The sequence below is a fragment of the Palaemon carinicauda genome, chromosome 4 (genome assembly GCF_036898095.1).
Source record: "Palaemon carinicauda isolate YSFRI2023 chromosome 4, ASM3689809v2, whole genome shotgun sequence".
NCBI classification, from domain to species: domain Eukaryota; kingdom Metazoa; phylum Arthropoda; class Malacostraca; order Decapoda; family Palaemonidae; genus Palaemon; species Palaemon carinicauda.
This window is the reverse complement of record NC_090728.1, coordinates 164,952,635-164,977,619: the sequence shown is the minus strand read 5'-3', so window position 1 is coordinate 164,977,619 and position 24,985 is coordinate 164,952,635. Positions and strand designations below refer to the sequence as shown.

Below are 24,985 nucleotides of genomic sequence, written 5' to 3'. Positions count from 1 at the left end.
ACTGCATGCTCTGCAGCAAAGACCACTTAGGGTCTGCAGGAGCAGGTGCGGCGACAGACGGTGTAACAGTCTGAGGCGGTACCGCTTTGCCTCTCTTAGGAGGTGAGCAGTCATCGGAAGACTGCAGCGAGTCCGAACTGACCCAGTGGCTACAGCTGGGCCGTTGGACTTGCGCGGAAGGGACCGACTTGCGCTTTAACGGTCGTGAGACCTTGGTCCATGGTTTCTTGTGAGAAACCTCTTCCGCAGACGAGGTATAAATGGGCTCTCTCGTCTTTGTGTGGTAGGGGCGATCTTGGGTAGATACGCCCGAAACCACGGAGGGAACGTCTGTTCGCTGATTAAAGCCTCTCGAACCCATTGGTCGTACGACATTGCTTCTCCCCTGGACTTGGGAGCTTGCAAGAGGTCCCGGACTAGGAGGACGACAGGCACGAACAGACGAACCCTCAAGCGCAACACTATCCACAACACTATCACTCACTTTATCACTTCCCACTGCACTTTTACACTTCAGCTCCTTGACGTCCGCCATGAGCTGGTTACGGTCACTAGCCAGGGACTCAACTCTCTCACCCAGAGCTTGGATGGCACGCATCATATCAGCCATCGAAGGTTCCTGAGTGCCAGAAGGGGGATTAGGAGCAACCACTACAGGGGAAGGAATAGGTTGTGGGGCGTGAGGAGAGGAAATTTCAACAGAACGAGAGGAACTTCTCCTGACTCTATCTCTCTCTAGCCTACGTGTATATTTCTGGAATTCGATAAAATCGAATTCCGAAAGCCCAACGCATTCCTCACATCGATCTTCCAATTGACAGGTTTTATCCCGACAATTGGAACAAACAGTGTGAGGATCGATAGAGGCCTTCGGAAGACGCCTTGAACAGTCCCTAGCATTACACTTCCTGAATTTTGGGACTTGAGAAGGGTCAGCCATTTTGAATTGGTCAAAGGGGAATTCAAAAACTATCCAAAGTCATCAACAAATAATCCGTAATCAAAAAAAGAATGCAAGGATTTATTGAAGAGAAAGCCTGCACAGCGAAAGCTCAAAACTAGAATAGTGTACTTCACCAAATAGTTGTGAAAACAAATCCAGTTAGCAACAGCGAATTAGTAGGTCTTGCCGGTAGCACGACAGAGAGAAAATTGAGTTCTTTGTTTACAATGAGTACTGGGTATCTGGACGACAGATGGCGCTGTTGAAGTACGCCCCCTACCTGCATAGCGATCGCTGGCGGATTTTTTCCGTAGAGTTTTCTGTCGAGCAGCAGAGCTGCAGCCATTATAATCACCGGCTAAGTTAAATATTGAAAAATATAGAGGAAAATCTATAACGTGATAAGATAATTACTAAAAGCCTCAACACACTTCCGTCTAAGGGAAGGGTCGGCCATTTAAAAGTGAAAGAAAGTCCATACTCTCTTTGTCACCATAATTAAATCTATCCAAAACGAGTTCAAGATTTAAGATGAAGATAAAACACCTGCATAGCGAAAGCTCAAAACTAGAATAAAGTACTTCACCAATTAGTTGTGAAAAAACTCCAGTTTAGCAACAGCGAGTAATTACGTCTTGTCGATAGCTCGACAGAGATAAAATTGAGTTCTTTGTTTACATTGAGTACTGGGTATCTGGACGACAGATGGCGCTGTTGGGCACACCCGCAACCTGTGTAGCGATCGCTGGCGAGTTTTTACCTTAGAGTTTTCTGCCGAGCAACAGAGTTGCAGCTATTATAATCACCGGCTAAGTTAAATATTGAAAATTGATTTCTTTACCTTCTTTGTAGGAACAGCATTGAATTTTGGCTAAGTCATGAAAGTAATATACTATATGGTATTAAATATCTATGAAGTCAGACACCTTAAGAATCTAATGAGTGTAATGAATTACAGTAGAATAAAAAATTATCTGTTATTAAAATAAAAATTAAAAGACAAATCATAACCCAAACACTTAAAACAAAAAGCTTCTGTCTGTTATGTGCATAATAAAAATTGCATCTTACTTACCAACAAATTATACAGGAGGCACACACCCCTTCTATGTGAAGGTATAAAACAGAAGGAACAACTTTCATCAAAACAGCTATGAATCTCCAAATTGATTATCTAATCTGATTGAGATTGTCGGATAACCATCTGAAGATAGCACTACCAGGTGATGTGGTCAAAGGTTAATTAAAAATAACCTTATGTTTACCATATGTTTCATAACCTTTACATAACACTATACAGACACAATTCTGAACTTGATTAATGATAATCTCCATAGCAACTATGCTTCACTGAATAAATATCATATTTTTATATATGAATTAAAAAAATATATATTGTAAAGTACAAAGAATAAGATGGTGTAAAATAGTTCCTTCCAAGTTAATGAAGAAGCTTTGGTATAAATAATTTAAAACAATTCTCTTTTAAATGCATTGATTACTTACTTCAAATGGTCAACCAAAGCACTATGCTTAAATCATGAATACACTACTGAGCAATTGTAATTAGTACAGACATGAACTGTGTACAAAAATTGCCGGTAATTTTTCATACATTTTTGTAAGCTCACTTAAACATTTATCCACATTTTTGGGGGTAAATTCATACAGTTTCAACCTGGTCAGTAACCTCCTGTTCCCAATTTCAATATAGTATGAAGCAAAAATTTTACATATATATAAATCTCTAAATCATAGAATATTAAGGGCAGTACAGCATTATAAAACATAATTTCACAATGGATAAGTTAAAGTGTTATCAACATTTCTCTAATCTAGAGGGTTATTACTACACCCGATCCACCAATATATCTCTGGTAATGATTTTTCTTACTAATTTTACTGCTGTACTTTTGATAGTAAACCCTCAAATCAACAGATCTCAACTTACCACACATTACTTAGCTTCATTGATGATTTTTCTACTTTGCAAATAAGCATGAGGTACATTTTCACTTAGGCTAGAAACAGGGTTGGCAACAAAGTGGGTGGGCCGGTTTTACCCACCTGGGTTTTTCCAATAAAAACCACTTGAAAAAAGTTATTTTGCCCACTTTACTGTTTATTTATTTTTTTTTTTCAAATAATGTATTTACAGTAATCACAAATTCATTGCAATATGACCCTGCATCATAGACAAATACAAGCAGAGCCTGAATTTTGTATACTGTATTGTACAAGAAAATAATAATGATAATCTTCCAATTCTGTTCTATGAAGGGGTGTGTGATAAGCATTCTAAGTACATTCAATCGAATATTTTATGGAAAATCATCCACATCAATAAAGGAGAATCAGCTACTTGATCATAGCATAATGTTATTCCTTACTTCAATAAAAATAATAATGTAAGAGAAACAGACTCTGGCCTCTGCAATACAAAAATTATATTACATGTAAATGTCTTTCCTAACCAATAAAAAGAAAATACTTGTAAATTTTTTTCAAATTAAAATGTTATGTTTTGGCTTGCTTATTACAGAATGATCAAACCTTAGGTAGTGAACTTACAGGCACAGTATATTTTATGACGATTAGCCAATAGTTATCTCAGGGACTAAATTTTCTGACATTTCGTCACCATTTTTGTCCTCACATGCTTTTTGGTCTTCTCCACACCAAGTCTGTTTCTCTGCATTGACCACACATGTCCAGAAGTTGAAAAAATACTCTCAATGGATGCTGAACTTGAAATACAACTTAATACAAGTCATTGAGATATTGGCAGAACCCACTTTGGAGTTTACCTTTCTTTGTTGTTCGATGTTCCATAAGCATCTGCCATTTGCCTGGATTCTGTTTATATAGTACCGGAGAGAAAAATATCACGATCTTGAATCCTAAATGCAAGAATATATGGTAAGAAGTGAGACTTGTGTACCTTAATCCATTCTTCTGCTAGATCCTCGTGTCCTGTACCAAGATCGACTCCAGCATTATTGGGGTTCATACGATTGGCAACATAAAAGAAGAGCTGTACTGCTGCTTGCATCCTTGATTTAATGGAGTCCTTACATGGTGCAAGAGTTTCATTTTTGAGTAACTCATTTCATGTATCAGTTGCAGAAGATAGTGGCTGCATCACTTTGCAGCTCATCAAGGGCAACAGATAGTGAGCAAGTTGTTTTTGCAGCTCAGCAACTTCTTTGTAGAGATGAATATTGCTCAGGATTTTGCTGAAGTTATTGGAACTCTGTGCTCAGTAGATATTTCATCATATTTATAGGGTAAATTTTTCACATATACAGTATTTAATGATAAATCACTGGAATGTGCAATGTCTCAAGCTGAAAGCAGGCCGGGAGTTAAAAGGAAACAAAAAATTGACCAAGCGCTTTTGTGTTATTATTACACCTTGAGGAGGTATATTAATAACACAAAAGCAATTGGTATATTCTTCGTTTCCTTTTTCCTCCCAGCCTGCCGTCATCTTGAGTATTTACGTTAGATTATGCCAGATTAGATTGTCTCATATTACCAAATCAATAAGAAAAGTATTATTAACATTGCTACTTTTTTTAATATTAGTCTATTTGTTAGCATTATATGTGTTACCCCAAGGTTATGATGGTCAAATTCACTTATTGAAGTGACTTTTCACTTATAAATACTGTAGTATGAAGAATGGGAAATACTGTATACAGTCAAGTGTAAAATTACAGAGAAGTTTTACCAGGAAAGGAAACCAGGGAAGAGAGTCCTTCCCCTGTTGCTGTGTAGCCTGTACACTAATCTTTGTTAACTCAGGGGTTGCTTTAGTGTGTAGCAGGAGTCAGCTACTAAGGTCAGGGGTAATAGGCAAACAAGTCTAAACATTATCATAATTACTTTCATCCCCTCTTTCAAACCATTGTGTAAAATTATAATTTTATCAGGCTGCTATCTAAAATTCATAAAATCCTATTACGGGGGATTTTATGATACAGGTACACTTTGTAAAAAGATAAAACACATAACAGGTGGGTTTTTTACCAATCCTGGCTATAAATCCGTGGAGTAAGTGATATCGGTGGGAAATATAAAATTCAAAAAAAAATTTGTATTTTTCCTAACATAACTTCACAATGGATAGGTTCAAGTGTTATCTACATTTCTCTAATCTAGAGGGTTATTACTACACCAGATCCACCACTGGAGTCCTTTGATAGGAGAAGGCTTTCAGGAAAGCTGGAACTCAGATGTTATAATTAATAGTATATCAAGATGGTAGTAGTTATTAATGGGTGGTGGGTAAGCCCTGTCCATCCAAAAGTACACCAATCAGCCACTTTGACCTTAACGCAGGAATTGTAGGGCAGTTGAGGTGGAAGTATAACTTAAAGGACTCAAGTTTGTATACCTAGGAAAAATACAAATTACTGTACGTAACGGCCCGACCATTGAAACCATGAGTGGGAAAGTAGAGGAAAAGTGGACAGGCATTCTTACTTCTCATTCTAGATTTACGTTGTGACCACTATTTTAGATGAGATGCTTCTTGTCCCAGGAGAGAGCTAGACTTACTACACAACATTATGAGTAGCTACCACAGATCCAAAGGTAAAAGTATCCAGGGTCTTGTGGGTACAGTATACAGTACTCCCAAAGTAGTGAGAGGTGAAAGGTTGTCTGAAGATTCCAGACACCAGCCTTCAAGTCTGACACCACTGACTGGTTCTTTCTGAAGCCTAGCATTAAACAAATCCCTCTGATTAGATATGCTTGTATGATGTTTTCCTGAATCCAGAAGGAGATGGTGTGCTTGGAGATATTTTTTCATCCTGGCAGTCTCTCTGATACTGCATTCCAAAGTTCCGAGTCCTCTTCAGGTAGTGCTATAGAGCCCTCATACGACAGGAGCGCAAATTGCCCTGATCACTGGTCACTTTCTTTAAGGAGGATATGGAGAAGGACTTTAACCTAACCTGGAGTCATGAAAGGTGGGGTTCTAGGTCTTCGGTACAAACTCTGAAACAAAGGTAAAGGAGACCTCCTTCCATGCCTCGGTTTGACTAGTGACATATGTAATGCCATGCAGTTTTCCAACTTGCTTCACTGAAGCCAAAGCAAGAAAGAAGACAATCTTGAGGGTCAGATCGCTTGTCAGACACTTCTCTCAAAGATCCATACGAGGACCTCTCGAGGGACCTGAAAACTCAGATGATATCCCACGCTGGTGATTAGAGTTCTCTTGGATTACTAGACTATTCAAAGCTCCTCTTAAGCATCGACAGTTCCTACAAAGAGGAAAAGGTCTAAGCCCTTCAATTTAAGGACATGATCAAGGACGATCAATAGCTCTTCATTGCCAAGGCTCAGAGGAGCTTCTCCCAGCAAAGATAGATGAGGACATCAGTTATTATTTAGAGATGCTCCAACTGGATAAGTACCTCTACTACAGCACCAATTGCAAAACATGGCCCACTTTTTCTGGTAAATGTCAGCAGAGATATACACAAATATCAAGACATCTGTGCAGTGCCTCACAAAATTCCTCTCTCTCAGGAGATACTGGATAGTCTCCAAACAAAGGGATAAGGATACCACTGACACCGAGTTGTGGTACCTCTGATGATGGGGACTGACAAAGTAGGCTGGGCCATTGGGATAGTTTTCTCATTACCTTGACTAGAAGCATCAGCAGAAATGGGTACCGTTTAACGTATGGCCATTTGAGAGTCGCCAGGGTTATTCCGAGATTCAGCATTGTCAAAACTGTTGACTACCCTCAGAATCAGACAGACAATCACAGAAAATATCTATGTTGCCCCACAGATGTTGGAAGGCATCCTCTAGAGATACTGACAGATCTGGAACTAGTGAGTAGAAGACCGGGAGCTTCTTGATGAGCTGCATGGCCAATATGTCTATCACTGAGGATTTCCACAGAGCAAGAAGCATTTCCACTCCTACAATGTGCCCCTGGGAACTGAGTATTTCAGCTAGAAAATTCCTCTTGCCCAAAATTAACCTCTTTGACAGCTCTACTGCATTGTAGTACCCAATTATGAACCTGTTTTGCCAACATGATGGGGTGCTGTGAAACAGTACCTTCTTGCTTATTGACTTAAGCCACCATGGTCATGTTGTCGCTCATCAAAGCTACCCAGTGGCCCATCAAACACTACTGGAAAGCTTGCAATGCTAGAACCACTGATTGTATTTTCAACAGTTTGTTGCACAGTCACTTTTCTTCTTTGGAGCAGCAGCTCTAGGCAGTCTCACTTCCTGTTTCTGAACAGCAGCATCTCTGGGAGGGCATTTTGAGGGTAATTCTCTTGAAGAGGTTCTTGTTCAGCTACCAGGCTAGATTGTCCCTACCTCCTGTTCCACTGGAACTTCTCCTAAGATAGAGGTACTTCCTATATGACTGGTGGATGGGGATCTGAAAGTATGTATCCATCAGATCCACAGAAAGCTTGAAGTTCTTCTTCCTGATGGCAGATCGTAGTGTTCGTCTCCATCTTGAAAGGAATCTGTTGGACACTCAATCCAGGAGGAGAGGTTGATAACTGGTCTTCATCCCCCAGTTACCTTCTCTACCATGAAAAGAAAACTATAAAAGTCTAGAGAACCATCCCAAATGACTTCTTGTATATTCTCCAACATCGCTTTCCTGGAACTTGGATGGTATGGAGTAGAAGGTCATTGGTGTCCAAGTGAGAGGAAGACAATGAATGAAGACAGAATCCATACCAGAGGACTTGCACTGACCAGCTTTTGGCTCCAGGGTACAGAACTGCCGCCTTGTCCAACAGTATGACAGGTATCCCTCAACTCGTGGTAGCTGCAGGAGGGGACTGCCGATCTCAACTGTCTCTTCCTACTTCTATCTCTCCTAGACTGGACAGGACAGGAACACAAGGGAGGAGCATTATCCACACCTTTTCTAGAGGTTGAAAGAACTGGAGGTGCAGACCTAGGCCTTGGACATTGCTGGTGACTTCTTCAGTGCCCAGCTCTCCACAGGTGTCAACACTCTAGTGGCTACCTTTGAAGTGCCGGGACCCTTAAGGTAACCGCTTGATGGAAGAGGGAGTCTTGCCTCATCTTCCTCCACTTCTCCACCATTGAATAGACATCTTTTAACTGAAACAGGGCAGCAATCTCCAGAACCCATGAATTCCTTAACAAGAAAGCTTTCTGCTGACCTACCTGCTTCGCAAAGCAGGAAGCTACTGCGCCTCTCTTCACGACTTAATTTGGCCACTGGTTTACAAATGGATGTGACAAGAAGGTGACATTCATGCTCTGCAAAAGTACATCAATCATGCTGCAGGCTGGAGTTCTTTAAGTCGCTCTCTCACTTGCATTCCATAAATCCAGGTTAACATTGTGAAGTGGCCAACAAAGAATTGTGGGTTAACTTCACAAGGACAATTTAAGATAAGCACAAAATACAAAATTCTTTGTTCCATATCATTCATGATGCAGTGATGCAATACAAAACCTGTTTGATCTATAGTATTACAATTATAGTACACAGGACAAAAGGGGTTATATTTGAGTAGGTACATGACTGTTCTTTAAAGAATATTATTTACCATGCATTAAATACATCACTAAGTCCACAGATCCTACATAAATGGAAGGTAAATAAAATATATGTTCAACATGTAAAATTTATTTAGGTTTCATGTACAAAATTATATTACAAAGATAGCCAGCATTTTGATACCAACAAACATTAACCTTTGAAGCAAATGTTAATTTATTTTTGTGAACAAAGATAACTACAGTATGTCTAGATCCCAAACAATTTATCTAAATACAATTATTTTCATGAAATGTCCTTTTAAGATTTGATGTGCCATTGAAGATAAGTCTACCATAAAACTTCAGAGAGTGCCATGGATGGCAGTTGATCCTCTTTCTAGAGTTACTCTAACAAACTTGAAGGCACTGAACGTCAAATAGTGATAGAGGAAAGCTAATAAACCTGTGGCTAAAACTAATGGTTGGAGGTTCCAAGGTCTAAGATACAATGTAATTTACGGTGAAATATAAATAATCTAACATCAAACTATTTCAGATAAATAACAGTCACAATAAAATATTATGGTAATTAATCTTTAAACTAACTTTCATATTTAATAAATAAATTAATTTGACTTATAACAGAGCATATTAAAATGAATAGTGTCCAATCATATAATTTTACTGTATCTAAATGGATTTCCAAATAAAGTAATACAGTGCCACCAATATTGTGCAATGCAAAGGGCTTCATCCAGATTCACCCAGCTATCCATGAATATTACTCACTCAAGCATATTACCCCTACCAAGGTCAAGCTCCTCCATTATATTTCTAATCCAAAAGTCTTGGCCTTCAATTTTTTTCAAGATCAGTAAGGTTTCCATGCAATAACCTCTTAAAATCCTTTCAAGGTGTAGTAAAAGAGCATAGTAATGGATAGGCCATGCCACCAACACCCCATTGAGGTACTATCTCTAAAATACATAAAAGGTTCCATCTAAGACTGGCCAATAGTCTTATTTCCAAAATCCTCTCTAATAATAGTGATTTTTCTATGCTATACATTCTCATCTGGTATAGTCAACACACATTGTTCTGTGCTCTCACATCTAACACCACTGAATACCCACCCTACACACTATGATTCACGATGTGCACAGTGTTAAATGGATGTGTTGAAAAACAACTTTTTCATCCCAAAGTTGCATCACCTACGTCTTGATGGGCCGGCCCGATTTCATGTGTGTGCTCAGTATTGCATCACTGTTCAAAGTGGGAGGATGTCCGCTGAGCTCCAGCACCAATAGCTAATCATCGGCATACATCCTCTCTCAATGAAAACTGAACTGCAACTGAACAGCTAGCGAGCAAAAGTAAGTGAGCAGTGTTGCAGTTCATTTTGGGCGCTAGTATTTTCTTCAACACCACTACTGCATCACAAGGCTGATACATGATGCAATGTGTACGGCACTTTAGTCTCAAAAAACACTATTCATGGTCGCAGAAACTTTTAACCATAATGACAATTTCTCCAAGAGAAGACTATTCTGAAATTGAAGTACCGGTAATTTATGTACATAAATTACTGATATTGATATCACTGTGAGAGATATCTTTAGCAGGAAGGTAAAAAAAAAAAAATTCAAACAGTAAGAGCAATTTGTTTTTGTCAAAGATTACATGCCCGGGTTAATTACTAACAGCGATTTGTGCGACGCTGACTTCATAACTGAAGTACAAGCATAAAAATGATTTATTCATCAAACTAATCAATACTGCAAGTTGAGAAGCTTAATTTTCAAATTTTTAAAATTATGTCTAAATCTAATCACATCATTCTATACGTGCCACCAAACAACAAGATCCAATTTTATCAAGAAAACGGGCATTAGCGAGTGGTCACAATGGGTTGAGAATGACTGATTTATTGTTTAGTTGCTTTACATTTGGCTAGCATCAAACAACAAACAATATTAGAAAGAAAATATAACTTCTAAGTAAGAAGTATAACAGTTTAAATAATTAAAATAGTTGCCTCATTTCACAGTACACAGGAAATTATGAACATACTTGGTCATTATACTAAAAATCTGTAAAATGTGTATAAAAGACTTGTGTAAAAGTGAACATGCATATTTTATGAAAAAAACGTACTTCAAGAACGAGGAAATAGAGGTTCGATCACAAAATTTCTTTTCAAGTATTTGTAAAGAAGATACTATTGATAGGTGGAAAAGTTGGGAAAGACTCAATAATTTGGCCAGTTCTTATCTTTTTAATCAAAATATTAAGATTAAACTTTGTATAACATGTTTTGAAGGTCAACCCATTTAAAACATAACAATAGGCTTGCCAGTTACATAAAGCAGACTAGTGCCTCATATCCTACATCTGATGCTACACCACTGAAAGGTTATAACTATTTTTTACATGTGACATTCTTCTGATGAGAAAACTGTAATCACTGCAACAAATATGAAAGGAGTTGCATGAAATGAGAGCAGCAGACAATTAGCTACCAATTCTTAAAAGGAGCTATGGGGACATTGACAATATAACTCACGTAATACATTATAGTAGTATATCCCACCTAACAGCAGGAAGGTTCTGGGCCGCACATAGAAAGTGGATTAGTTTTCATATTTTTCTGATTCTTTGATATAAAAAAAAAAAAAAGCAAAAGTTTTGGTGTATGAACATCAAATCCCAATGAACCTATCAAAAAAGGATTACAGTACAATACAGCACATCACGCCATCTATTCAAAACTACAATACCTTGTATATGGTTTTCCAAAATCTATGTGCATGTTTCCACATTACAAGTTTTTTTATTGAAAATATGAAGGAATCACAAATGAAATACTGTATGAGTAACAAACAGTATTTGAAGTTTATCAACTCTGGTTTACATGCATACTTTAACAAGACAAGATTTTGCCATTTCCATTTAAACTTTAAGTGATGCTTTTACAAAAGTAGACAAATTCAAAAATAATTTGAAATACAGTATCTGAGTACACAAGACCTGTGTTAGTTGTCAAAGGGAAACCAATATATTTACTTAATTTCATGACTTAAGAAATTATGAGAAGCAGCCCAATCCCTTGATAATAATATACTGAAAAGGGCCTACAAAGCTAATTTGTACTTAGCACAATCCAAAATATTTCCCTTTAACCTACTTTAAATTACATAATTGTGTCTTTTATCATACCACCAAGTAGGGTACTTAAAAATTTCAAGATTTTTCGTGACTCTTTGTACAGTCTCACGTAGTAGGATTCTATCATTCATCTGTAAACTTCATGTCGACAAATTTGCAATAGAGCTTCCAAAACTTTAATAAAATTTTTCAACATCAGAACGACACCAATGGCTTGAGCATTACAGTACGGTACTGTACACGAGTATTTTGAGATATTACAGATACTTTGAGCTATGAAGCATTCTAAAAATTCTACAATCCTCTCAATCTTAATTCCATTAAAAGATATGCTTTTAAATTCATATCCGTGACATTCTTTTCAATAATCTTACTGGCTTCAGCTCCACCATCACAGTAAAATTTTTCAAGTTTCTCTGCATATTCTATCCAAACACAATTGGCACAACCGGACATGCAGCATGTTGTTGGGACTTCAGGAGGGAAGGCCATGGTCTGAGATAAAGGTGATGAATCTTCTTCCTTCCCTTTTTTAGTATCAAATTTCTCATCTGTTACTGTAGTTTGGAGATGTTTCTTGAATACATACCAAGGAAACACGGGAGAAACAAAGCTGTTGATTCCAAAGGTCCAATCAACATTACTTGCAACCAATCTAGCAGTCCTGATAGGAGCAGTTCGTCCTATTGTAAAAAGACACACCATACCGCAACGTACCCTCAACGTACAGTACTTCAATGCCCTTTCTGGAAAGGGTAAAAATCATACATAGCACCTTTACCTACTATGATAATATGCTATTAAATTACCATGTTTCAAAAATCAAATCAATTTAGTTCAGATACAACTTCTCATATTTCTTCCAGTCTCTTGAGGAGGATTGATTAATGCTGATCCAGTATTTACCTAAGAATTCGTAAGGTATTTCCTTAGTTCTCACCAGCTTAAATTAGAATATCCCATCATCGCTAAGCATGTTCAGGCAGCTGTATTCACTTTTTGTTCTACAAATGCACAAATGGTTAGTGCCTAAAGATACCCTGCATAGCCCACTTTCAAAGTACAAAAGGCTCTTTGGGGGCATTCTTCTAATCCCCAGCTTTATTAGTTTGTATCTTATACAATCCGTTTGTTTATTTTGGTCTCTTCAAATGTAGCCATTCAAATTCTTAAATTTATCCTTGCCCTGATTTTCAAAAAATAACTAAAGTCAAACAAAATACTGCTAATTAGTTTCAGTAAACTATTTGTAATAATTACAATACAATATACAGCTCCAATAACATGAAAATACAACCTGTGATAATGTAACTGGAGGTTATTATATCCAAGTAAAAAATTTTCATACCATATTTCAATACTTATCAGGCTTGCATTCTTCTTTCATAAATATGTTCTTGAAACTTTCCTATATCAATTCTTTAGAAATGAAACATGACGATGACGACTTGGTATACTTTGTTAGCCGACATGAATTTTGACAATACAGTATTACTTGAATAATATGACAAATTTAAAAGTACAGTAATTTGTATTTTTCCTAATACAAACCTATAATTCTTTACATACGAGAAAAAAACAGCACAAGCTAGCATATGGCTATAAAATTTTTAACAAGGTGTCAACACCATTCCAATTGTTACCAGTGGTAGCATGGAGAAGCATTAACGCCCTCACTCGCTCATACCTTCTTCCCTTTGATCACAGCCGGGACTTTCTCTGGGGGTAGGTGATGGCAGGTAAAGTATTTGTAAAGAACTATAGGTTTGTGGTGTTGAGAAAAATACAAATTACTTCTAAATTTCACATTTGTCCCTACACAAACTATAAACCTTACATTCTTAACATTGGAGAATTGCTCTTCAGTGGGAGGAAGTCCCTTCTACTGGCTGGAACATTTGATCTTGGATCGCTGCATCAAAGCATGATAATGTGATTGATGAACATCCTAATACTTCGTGAACCAGTGCCCTGTCAATACCAGCAGGTTGACGACTCGTGCAAAGGTGATTATGAGGGAGCTTTTGAAGGATAGCGGTCCCATATGAACCTGGGACCTTTATTCTTCAATAGGATAAAACTGGGACCTTTATTCTTCAATAGGATAAAACTGGGACCCGCATTGTTAAAAAGGGATTTAGGGAAGAACAACTGCCGAGGAAATCAAGCAACAACATGATTGGTTGTCAACCTAACCTATTTGAATCTTTTTGTTTTGAAATTTCAAAACGGTATTTGTGCAATTGATTTAATTTTGTATACAATAAACGGGGTGTATGTATGATAGCGGCCACCTGTATGTATAATTACGTGTCACTTAGAATATGATAGTGTAAGGGCGGTCGCAGAGGGGCGTTAGCCCCCGTTAAGTAAGTAGGTAAGGACACGGCTTGTAGGTTAGGTTAGGGGGGAAAGCTTGGGTTAGTTGATGTCTATTTTTAATCAACATGTGAGGAACTGGCCGCCGATATACAAAGGCTCCCAATAAACTGTTGCTTTTAATTCTCCATACTTTTTAATTTGATATATATTTCATGTTTATGTACTTTTTTTACTTACAAAATACAGTATTTTTTCATTAATAGTAGTTTCACTTTCCTCGTTATATTTACCGGGTCACAACTGGGACCTTTAATATTCAAAAGGCCCAAACTGGGGCCCCTATTCTTCAAAAGGTCCAAACTGGGACCCCTATTCTTCAAAAGGGTTAAGTGGGACCGCTATTCTTCAAAAACTCCATTATGAGTGAAAGCATGTATCTGCGAGTCATAAAGTATGTATAATCAACAGGTTTATAAACAAGCACATTGAGGACCAGGTGTACTAACTCCCCCTCCGAAGGAGACTGAGGATGTAATAGTGAATAAATAAACATACATTCTAGCTACGAGCAACATGGTGCATACCTGCAGTACAGGAGTTCCAGCTGACAGGGTCTTCGGATTCTGTGCCCCAAAAGAGGGAAGATGAAGAAATGCAAAGGTCAGTCCTTCCTTTTCAAGATAATAAGCTTATCTAACAGACGCATCACATTGCTCTATATATAACACTAACCGATTTATAGTAAAAATGCACCATGGTCCTAGAAACACATTGGGTAACCTAGCCGAGGTAGCATAAACTGGGGATAGAGTAGGCTACCGTTACGGTACGTTACATAACCTTAAAACAAAACACTAAAAAACGCCAACAAACCACAACTTACCAAGCTACGGCCAGAAAGACGTCCTAACAATAAAATTAATCTTCTAGCTCAATTATTGGCTATGGTACCATTATATATTTTGCAAACTTGAGTCGTTGTATTGAAAGTAGTCTTTCCACGCCGCCTTGATACGGAAATCAGCTATATGGCAACACAGAACCATACTTTGGGCCAAGACCCTTTTTTTACTTTTTTACGAATGTTTACACTGGTTCAGGTTCAGGTTCTGGGGTGAGGCATAGCCTTTACAACGGCGCCTCTGTGTCTTTTAGTTTTAGGTGTTCCTTATTTTCACTAGTTTTTCTCTTTTCATCCACATTTGTTGTAGTATACTTTTCTTATTTTCAATATTCTCTTCACAAAAAAGGAATTTTCCAACTGTTTGTGCACTATCTTCTTTGTATGGTTGTTGAAGCTCAATTGTTTTTATTCTTATACCACTAAACTGTGGACAATATAATATAAAGTGGTTAGCATTTTCTTCTACATCACAGAATACACAGTTTATATTTCCATCTTGGTGTCTGTTTCTTATATTCAAGCCCAATGAGTTTGTCCTTGCTCTAAATAATAAAATTGACGAAAATGTATTGTCATACACTTCCTCCTCCTTGATTTCACTTTTCCAGTTTTTATACAAAATTAAACTCTCCTTACACTCCATTTCACTCTTCCATTTGCTTGTGTCCCATTCTCTTGTTCTCTTCTTTATGTCCTCTTTCGTACATCTCTTGACTTCTCTCATCGCCATCCCACATTCTTCAGCATACTTCTTCACATGCATCCACCACTTCCTCTCTTTTTCTTCCATATCATTGACTATTGCTGTAAGTAGGTCCTTTTCTCCCTTAAAAATGCTATTAAGGTACCTCAGCTTACCATCCATTACCCTTGTTTTCATAGCTGATGCTCCTACATCCCCTCTCAAGGCTACAATTGCTGTATTCCTTACACCCCCTAACATCCTTCTATACACTCCATTCTCTATTCTCTGCAACTTTTCTATTTCCGTTTCTGTTAAGTTAATCACATTTGTTCCATATAATATAGAGGGTAGTGCTACACTTTTCCAGTATGTTTTTCCTATCAGTATCTTATTACAGCTTTTTTCTATGATCGAATAAGTAAGATTGGCTAGCTTTTGCGCCTTAACTATCATTTCACTTTTCTGTGTTTTGAACATATTCCTACCATCATCTACCTTGATACCTAGGTATTTAATATTGCTTACTACTCTTATTCCCTCTATATTATCTGGTTTCTCCTTCATATTATATATAAGTACGCTACTTTTGTCTCTATTTATGTCTAAACCACACTGCTTTCCTATATCTATCACTTTCCTTATGTTTAATTCAGCATCCTCTATATTCTCAGCAAGCACTAGGACATCATCAGCAAAAAATAATACTACTAGCTTTATAATATCATTTTTAAAACCATTACCTTCCCTTTCTACTTGTTTTATAATCTGATAAGTAATTAATTTGAATAATGTTGTAGAGGCAGTACAGCCTTGCTTTATTCCACTACTTACGCTCAATTTTTGTTCTACTCTTTCCCCTATGTCTAATGTAGTCGAGTCTCCCACATACACTTCAGCTATAGAGTTAATTATACTAGTATGTACTTTGTATTGCTTTAATGTTTCTATCAGTGCTTCCCTTTTTATGGAATCGAAAGCTTTTTTGAAATCTAAAGAGGCCACTATGAGTTTTTTCTTATTTTTGAAAGTTTCTTCGACCATGTATTGTAAGATGAATATATTATCCTCAATCCTTCCTCCTTCTGTAAATCCCGCTTGACTATCCTCTATGGCATTATTACTTTTTAAATGCCTTTCTATTTCATCCTTGATAAAAGCCATGTATATTTTATATGATACATTTGTGAGAGCTATAGGTCTCAATTCCTTTGCTGTTGGCTTGTTTTTCTTTTTTAACATTTTTGTTCTGGATTCTTTCCAGCTTTTGGGTTTTTCTTTGCTGGCTAGTTCCTCTTTGTAGCAGTTCACTAGTGTATTCTTGCATATATACACTCATCAGCTGATTGTCATTGTGTTGGTAGTTGTCTCTTCAGAATTTTATTTAAAGAGTTCACCGTCAATATTTCTAATGTATTTTCATTCATAAAAATTGATTTTAATTCTCACACAAAATTTCACTGTGAAGTGTATAGGTCTACCAAGACCTGATAACACAATTACCTTAATTGCAAAAATAAATTATTTACTGCGTAGCGCGAATGCTTCGAACACTGTATCCTGTGGTAGTTTTCGGGTTCAAGGAAACCATTCCGGGGTTGATGTCATTGCGGTCTTTTACGGTTTAAAAATATGCTTCTCCAAATTGTAATTTTGAAAATTAAATTGTGTTTACCAACGTCAACCAGAGATTACATAAATTCAAGCACAGCCACCAGATACAACCGTTTGGAAATACTCCTCTAAACCACCTTGAGCACCTTACATATATAAACCGGTTTTCTTTAAACAATCCAACTACCTCTACGACATTACATAAAGCCAAACTGCCTATTACTCTTCTGTCTCAGTCATCTTTGTTTTTTCTGTGTTCCTTTTATTATTATTATTATTATTATTATTATTATTATTATTATTATTTACTAAGCTACAACCCTAATTGGAAAAGCAGGATGCTATAAGCCCGGGGGCCCAAACAGGGAAAATAGCCCAGTAAGGAAAGGAAAGAAGGAAAAAGTAAATATTTCAAGAAAAGCAACAACACTTAGATAAATACTTCCTATATAAACTATAAAAAAGTTAAAAAAACAATAGGAAGCGAAATTAGATGGAATAGTGTTCTCTAGTGTACCCTCGAGCAACAGAACTCTAACCCAAGCCAATGAAAGATCATGGTACAGAGGCTATGGCACTACCCAAGACTAGAGAACAATGGTTTGATTTTGGAGTGTCCTTCCCCTAGAGGACTTGCTTACATTAGCAAGAGTTACCTTCTACCCTTACCATGAGGAAAGTGGCTACTGAACAATTACAGTGCAGTAGTTAATCCCTAGAGCGAAGAAGATTTTTTTCTGCTATGTTGTGTATGAGGAAAGAGAAGAATGTGACAAGAATATGCCAAACTATTCAGTGAATATGTAGGCAAAGGAAAATTAGCCGTAACCAGAGAGAGGAATCAAATGTAGTATTGTCTGGTCAGTCAAAGGGCCCACTAACTCTCTTGTGGTAATATCTCAATGGATGGCTGGTGCCCTTGGCAACTTCCTGCCTACAATATATATATATATATATATATATATATATATATATATATATATATATATATATATATATATATATATATATATATATATATATTATCCTCTGTATCATGGTCTTTCGCTGTCTTGGCGTAGAGTTTTTTGCTTGAGGGTACAATCGGGCACCCTATTCTCTCTGATTTTTCTTCCTCTTGTTCTTCTAAGTTTTTATAGTTTATATTTGAAAGATTTATTTTAATTTTCTTACTGTTATTAAAATATTTTATTTAAATTGTTCTTTACTTCTATTGTATTTTATTTCTTTTCCTCGCTGGGCTATTTTCCCAGGGTTTTAGGTTATTATTATTATAATTATTACAATCCTAGTTGGATAAGCAAGATGCCATAAGCACAAGGGCTCCAATAGGGAAAAATATCCCAGTGAGGAAAGGAAATAAGGAAATAAATAAATGATGAGAATAATTTAACAATAAATCATTCTAAAAACAGCAACAACGTCAAAACAGATATGTCCTTTATAAACTATTAACAACGTCAAAAACAGATGTCATATATAAACTATAAAAAGACTCATGTCAGCCTGGTCAACATAAAAACATTTGCATCAACTTTGAACTTTTGAAGTTCTACTGATTCAACTACCCGATTAGGAAGATCATTCCACAACTTGGTAACAGCTGGAATAAAACTTCTAGAATACTGTGTAGTATTGAGCTTCATGATGGAAAAGGCTTGGCTATTAGAATTAACTGCATGCCTAGTATTACAAACAGAATAGAATTGTCCAGGGAGATCTGAATGTAAAGGATGGTCAGAGTTATGAAAAATCCTATGCAACATGCATAATGAACTAATTGAACGACGGTGCCAAAGATTAACATCTAGATCAGGAATAAGAAATTTAATAGACCGTAAGTTTCTGTCCAACAAATTAAGATGAGAATCAGCAGCTGAACACCAGACAGGAGAAAAATACTCAAAACAAGGTAGAATGAAAGAATTAAAACACTTCTTCAGAATAGATTGATCACCAAAAATCTTGTAAGACTTTCTCAATAAGCCATTTTTTTTTTTGTGCAATTGAAGAAGACGCTGACCTAATGTGTTTTTCATAAGTAAATTTGTTGTCGAGAATCACGCCTAAAATTTTAAAAGTCATACAAATTTAAAGAAACATTATCAATACTGAGATCCGGATGTTGAGGAGCCACCGTCCTTGAGCTACTTACAATCATACTTTGAGTTTTGTTAGGATTCATCATTCAACTTCATACCCAATAATTTGCACCATGCACTAATTTTAGCCAAATCTCTATTTTATCTTACATATTAGCGCAGCTAATATCCAAAAGAAAAAAAACTAAAGTAACATCAAATGAAAATTTTACATGCCTTCGCAAATTAATAGTTTACAACAGTAAACTAACGTATGCAATAACTTGACATAGCTTATATACGACTATCTGTCAGAATATCGAGACAGTTACAGAGATAACGAATCAACTGTTAATTTACTTATCTTGTTCTAATTCCATCATCTCTTGTAGCTCTGTCACGGGATCCACGCTGATCCGTTATCTGTGGGTTATCAGTTCATATGTGAATGACGTGTATGATATTGTTTGGGGATTTCGAGGACTCAAGGCTGTGACGTCATATCGTGATATTCCATCTTAGGCTTATCACACTTTATACATATTTCGAAACTTCATTTCTGTAACTGTTAAGGCCTTTTAATTTAAGGGAAAAAAACCTTTTGACTAAAACTTATCTTATTTTCTCTTTTATTTCATTTTATTCAGCTCACTCTGGCAAAACTTTGGGTAAAATTGTAAGCATCCATCAATATCAAGATATGACCATCTGCAAATATTCCCAAGAGTAAACAGATAACAAATACTAGATGACAGTTAATTTGCTTTCATTGTTCATTATTTTACACATATCACTGTGGTGCATTCGTGTCATTGTATTCGTACCAGATTCGACTAAATAATTTGAAATTTATTCGTAATTTTCTGGGCTGAGCACTGAGACCATGAAGGTAATAATCAAAATTATAGAGAAAATTATTAACACAATTTGTTCAGAAAATAGAAAATTATTTCATTCTTTTCCCACATCTTATTTTTGGTGATGGTATACGATTAAGAAAATATGATAATTAACGAACCCCTTATAGCCCTGGTCATGCTTTTTCTTCATGGAACATTCATTCATTAAAAGGAATGGTAAGTCTGGTAACCCTGGAAATTAAATTTTACAAAACTCGCTTAAACAATATTCCATTGCGTAATGTAACCCATATTCCAATATTTACCTGGCATTATGTACCTCCTGATACCCTTACGTTTATCAACAGTTACTGAGTGAAAAGAATTATGTGACAACTCTTCTGTTTATCGCGACTCTTTACCCGACGACATTGAGTGAAAAAGATACGGAAGAATTGTTGGTGGAAGTAGGGACTGAAGAAGAGGTGATTGCCGAAGATGACGGAAATGCAACGGGAAAGGCAAGTCTATAAACTACAAGTTGTTGATTGCCCTTTAAAATAGAAATTAAAGGTCCGGCTGTGAGGTGCAAAACTGCCTAATAAGTCTTCTTTTAAATCAGTTGACAATAACTTGACTCGTATGTTAAGAAATGGTTGCTATATTTCTTTGCATGGGAGAGAGAGAGAGAGAGAGAGAGAGAGAGAGAGAGAGAGAGAGAGAGAGAGAGAGAGAGAGAGAGAGAGAGAGGGGGTGTTATGTGATACACTAAAGCCCTTTACAACGTAATTAGGCTATCGAGACGTCATAAGATGTGAATTGTGTTGATTTGTTCTAAGTTTATTAATATCGATCAATTATCACTAATAAAAAGAAACATCACCATCATAACAATGCCCAAGATGCTGTAAACTGTCCAGGGATATTGCAACATCATACTCAAGTGAATAGGCTACCCAAGAAAATTGTTTGGGAAAACGTTTTGTACCGAATTAATATTTTGTAACACTCCCACTATAAATAATATGCTTGGAGATAGCAGAACAAAAAATCATTAAGTTCAAACACAGCGAATTTTTTCATGTTGAACAAACTGACATAAGTCTCTTTTCATAGTTTATTTTTGAAAGATATATTCTAATGTTACTGTTCTTAAATAATATTTGTTTATTTATTTCCTTTCCACACTAGGCTATTTTTCCCTGACGGAGCCCTTGCGCGTATAGCATCCTGCTTTTCCAACTATGGTTGTAGCTTAGCTAATAATAATAATAATAATAATAATAATAATAATAATAATAATAATAATAATAATAATAATAATAATAATAATACGTAACAGGCCTCTTTTGTTCCCGATGGTACCGAGGATATAGAAATACTATTCAACAACGAGGACGATGTTCCGGAGGAAATCGGAGAATGTTCGAGAATTTCGCCGAAGGAAATCTTCCACAACGAAATACACCTTCGCCTACTCGATGCTCTTGATGGTGAGGAGTTCGGTCTAGTTTATTTCCGTAGTCAAATTGTTCATTGGTAATTTATATCATACTTAATCAACCATCATCATCAGCCGTTACTAGTCCACTGCAGAACAAAGGCCTTAGACATGTCTTTCCACTTGCATCTGTTTATGGTCTTTCTGTGCCAGTTCACTCCCGCAAACTTTCATAGTTCGTCATTCCATTGTCCTCTCTACCATCCCCTGCTTCTTCTTCAAAATCTAGGGACCTATGCCGTTCTTCTTAATGTCAATCTATTGTCTGTCATTTTCATTATATGTCATGCCCATATCCATTTCTTTTTCTTACATGTTAGAATATCCTCTACTTAAGTTTGCTCACGTATCCATGTTGCTTTTTTTTCTGTCTCCTAGTGTTATTCAATAATAACTTTATTGTAAATCATACGTGTCTAAATTATGATACGAGGTTATAAGTTTATGATATTACTTTAACGTGGTGAAAGGGTTTGTGTATAGCTATGATCACATAAGGTGTAGGCCTACTCGTCAGGACCACCCATACTAGGTTGGTTTCCTGTGAGCGATCAGACCAAAGTTTCCACCATCACCAATCCACAGTGGCCAGCGTGGTGATGAAAACTGGCAAAATCCCAGACATGAATACAAAACATGTCTGAGGCCTTTATTGTCCTGCAGTGGTCTAACAATGGTTGATGATAATTAATATTACAATACACTTTTATGGTACTAAACGTTTGACTGAGATGTCTGAAATGAGAAATTTTCATAATATTGTTTCAAACCATACACAAGCTCAATGATTTGTGGTTAAAGCTTTATAATAGACAATAACATCTGAATATTCTGACATAAATTTATGAAGATTTTCGGCCACTCCCTACCTTGCTGTCTTACCACAATCAAGAAACCGTGGTGGTATAAGGCATTAATCTATCAACTAACCACAGTTTTGCCAGATATGGGAATTTATCTGTAGATTTGGGGATTTTGGGTGTCTAATGGGGATATTCTGTACAAATTTCTATGAAGAAGAAACAAAAATTAGTAAATTTTTATATTGTTGCAATTAGTTTACTTGCACTCTGTGAAGTATGGTGAGTAATTTCCATATTAGTGAAGCCTACATGATCAGAAGAAAATATATTTGTGGAAATAGGGATTTTTGGGTTGTTGGGGGGATTTTTTATCATGAGTTTTGGGGATTTTTACACCAACCCATCTGGCAACACTGATTCTAACCATTCATGACAAGATGGCCTCGTCGTGGGGAGCCAAGCCCATACTTCCTTTATGCTTCCAACATTTCCCAAATTTTAAATGAGGGGCCAAGATGGCAAAAGACCAGGTTTGTCCATATGCATTCACCCTGTCATTTTTCATCTACACCAGAAAGCGAATAGAAATAAAAAAGGAGCTGAAATGAAGATTGAAAGCATGTGCTGCCAATGAGTCTGTAACGCCTGTTCTCGTGGTCTGAAAAGAGAAAAAAAAAGTCAAGATCTCGTGATCAATAATGTGCTTCTTCTTATTGCATCTACTATGAATATCAAATCTGTTATACAAAAAAAAAAAAATGCGTTAATGTAGCCATTAAATTATTCTACATAAACTGAGACCAAGTTACCAGAAGTAATAAAGAAGAAGAAAACATATACACTAGGTGGGAACGCATAGATATCTATGGCGGGAACACCATTCTTCAAATATCACATATTTTCATAAAGCGATTTCTGTAACCCATGGTGATTAGATTAATTATTTTGACATCATGTAAAAAAGAACTACGAATTCATGGTGAAAAACTTGTCCATGAAACGTCATGTGCAACAAAGTAAATTTTGTTGTTTGAACTGTTACTAGCATCTCCATTGTTCTGTGGGCATCATTGTCATCATTACTTTATCATTTTTTTTTTACTCTTCCTCAGAAATGAGTCATTTTGTAGAAGCTGTTCTTACACGTATAGAATCAGCGCTTGAGATTCTGTTGCCTCATGTTCACGAATCTCCCATGTAAGTAATTTCATCTTAATTCAAGTAACTTTTTTTTTCAATTAAAGAAAATTTCAAATAAATAAGGAAACGTAATACTCAATCAAGTATTAAAGCAAAAGATGTTTAGAGGTTAAGATTTTGTTTTAGTTATTATTACATTCAGGTTTTTAATTTTTTTTTTAATCCAAGTCATATTTAACGATTTTCTAACTTTTTTTTTTACTGCAATTCCTATCATAAATTGATGATCAGATGGCTGAAAATACTAGTTTGTTTGGTTTATTAAAAAGAGCACCTTAAAGACTTCTTTAAAATAATTCTTAATAATCTTTTTTTCCAAGAATTTCACGACCTAAATTAGGGGAAAATAGTATTTTTGTAGTAAACGTAATCACTTTATACGCGTTATTCGCTACTCATTATTAGTTGCAATTTCCTTCTGTTTTCTGTAATTTTGATTAAACTTAGTAAGTGGGTATAATATCTTTAAGGTTCGTGATTTATTTCCATGAAACGTTTCTTATCATTTTTAATATATATATATATATATATATATATATATATATATATATATATATATATATATATATATATACTGTATATATATATATATATATATATATATATATATATATATATATATATATATACTGTATATATATATATATATATATATATATATATATATATATATATATATATATATATATATATATATATATATATATATACTGTATATATATATATATATATATATATATATATATATATATATATATATATATATATATATATATATATATAATATTTTGGTAGTACTCATATAAAAGTATTTTATAATTATAGCCACTTCTATTAATATATTTATGATTTCAACAAACGCTAAATGTTCATCATGAACTACGACCTAAAAAAAGTTTATGATTAATAAGCCACGCATTGAAATGATCACGTTTGTACAGTATTGTTCAACATCAATGTCAAATGGTAGAATTATTTACTCAGAGAAAAGCTTGAAAAGTGAATCAGTTTGATTATTTGTTTTCATTATTGTTTTTTAGTAATTTAAGGAGAAATTTTAATTGTGTTTTCTATTTTCCTTTTAAAAATGAAGTGGAAATCTAAAAGTCCAAGATCTTTTCCCCGAGGTTCGTCAATTCCTCTTCGGCACGATGAGGGATGTTTACGATGTTGTCAGGGCCTCTTGGCGCGACCTCATACGTACCCATGTCAGTGCCCCGAATGACGCTGACCAGCAGGTTGAAGCACTGAGGATCATTAAAGGTATGAACGGACGATTTCAGATTATTATTATCTTTTTAGAATTAAAGATGAAACTTTGTTCAGGCATGGTTGATAATTTGGCAGATGGTTTTACGATTTCATGCAAGGTAGAGGTTTTCACAGCTATCGACAATGGGCCTAGTCTTGCTA

At 35.9% G+C, this 24,985-nt stretch overlaps 2 protein-coding genes across 6 annotated transcripts in view; one reads left to right on the top strand and one right to left on the bottom strand.

Annotated features, from left to right (window-relative positions):
- The window catches only part of LOC137640149 (delta(24)-sterol reductase-like), a 97,710-nt gene extending 80,418 nt beyond the window's left edge, over positions 1–17,292 (bottom strand). For 2 of the 5 annotated variants that reach the window (XM_068372648.1, XM_068372652.1), the window contains exon 1: positions 14,832–15,035. The gene's annotated coding sequence lies outside the window, so the exon portion shown is untranslated. Of the gene's footprint in view, positions 1–2,018; positions 2,112–14,532; positions 14,572–14,831; positions 15,036–17,037 lie in introns of those variants that run through there. The other 3 variants (XM_068372649.1, XM_068372651.1, XM_068372650.1) reach the window with 3 other exon arrangements.
- A 2,671-nt stretch (positions 17,293–19,963) lies between these two features.
- The window catches only part of LOC137639181 (uncharacterized), a 13,619-nt gene continuing 8,597 nt past the window's right edge, over positions 19,964–24,985 (top strand). Inside the window, exons 1-5 of the mRNA XM_068371469.1 lie at positions 19,964–20,118; positions 20,437–20,589; positions 21,411–21,561; positions 23,485–23,569; positions 24,666–24,835. Coding sequence (XP_068227570.1) covers positions 20,113–20,118; positions 20,437–20,589; positions 21,411–21,561; positions 23,485–23,569; positions 24,666–24,835 — 565 coding nt within the window. The 5' untranslated portion in view covers positions 19,964–20,112. The remainder of the gene's footprint in view (positions 20,119–20,436; positions 20,590–21,410; positions 21,562–23,484; positions 23,570–24,665; positions 24,836–24,985) is intronic.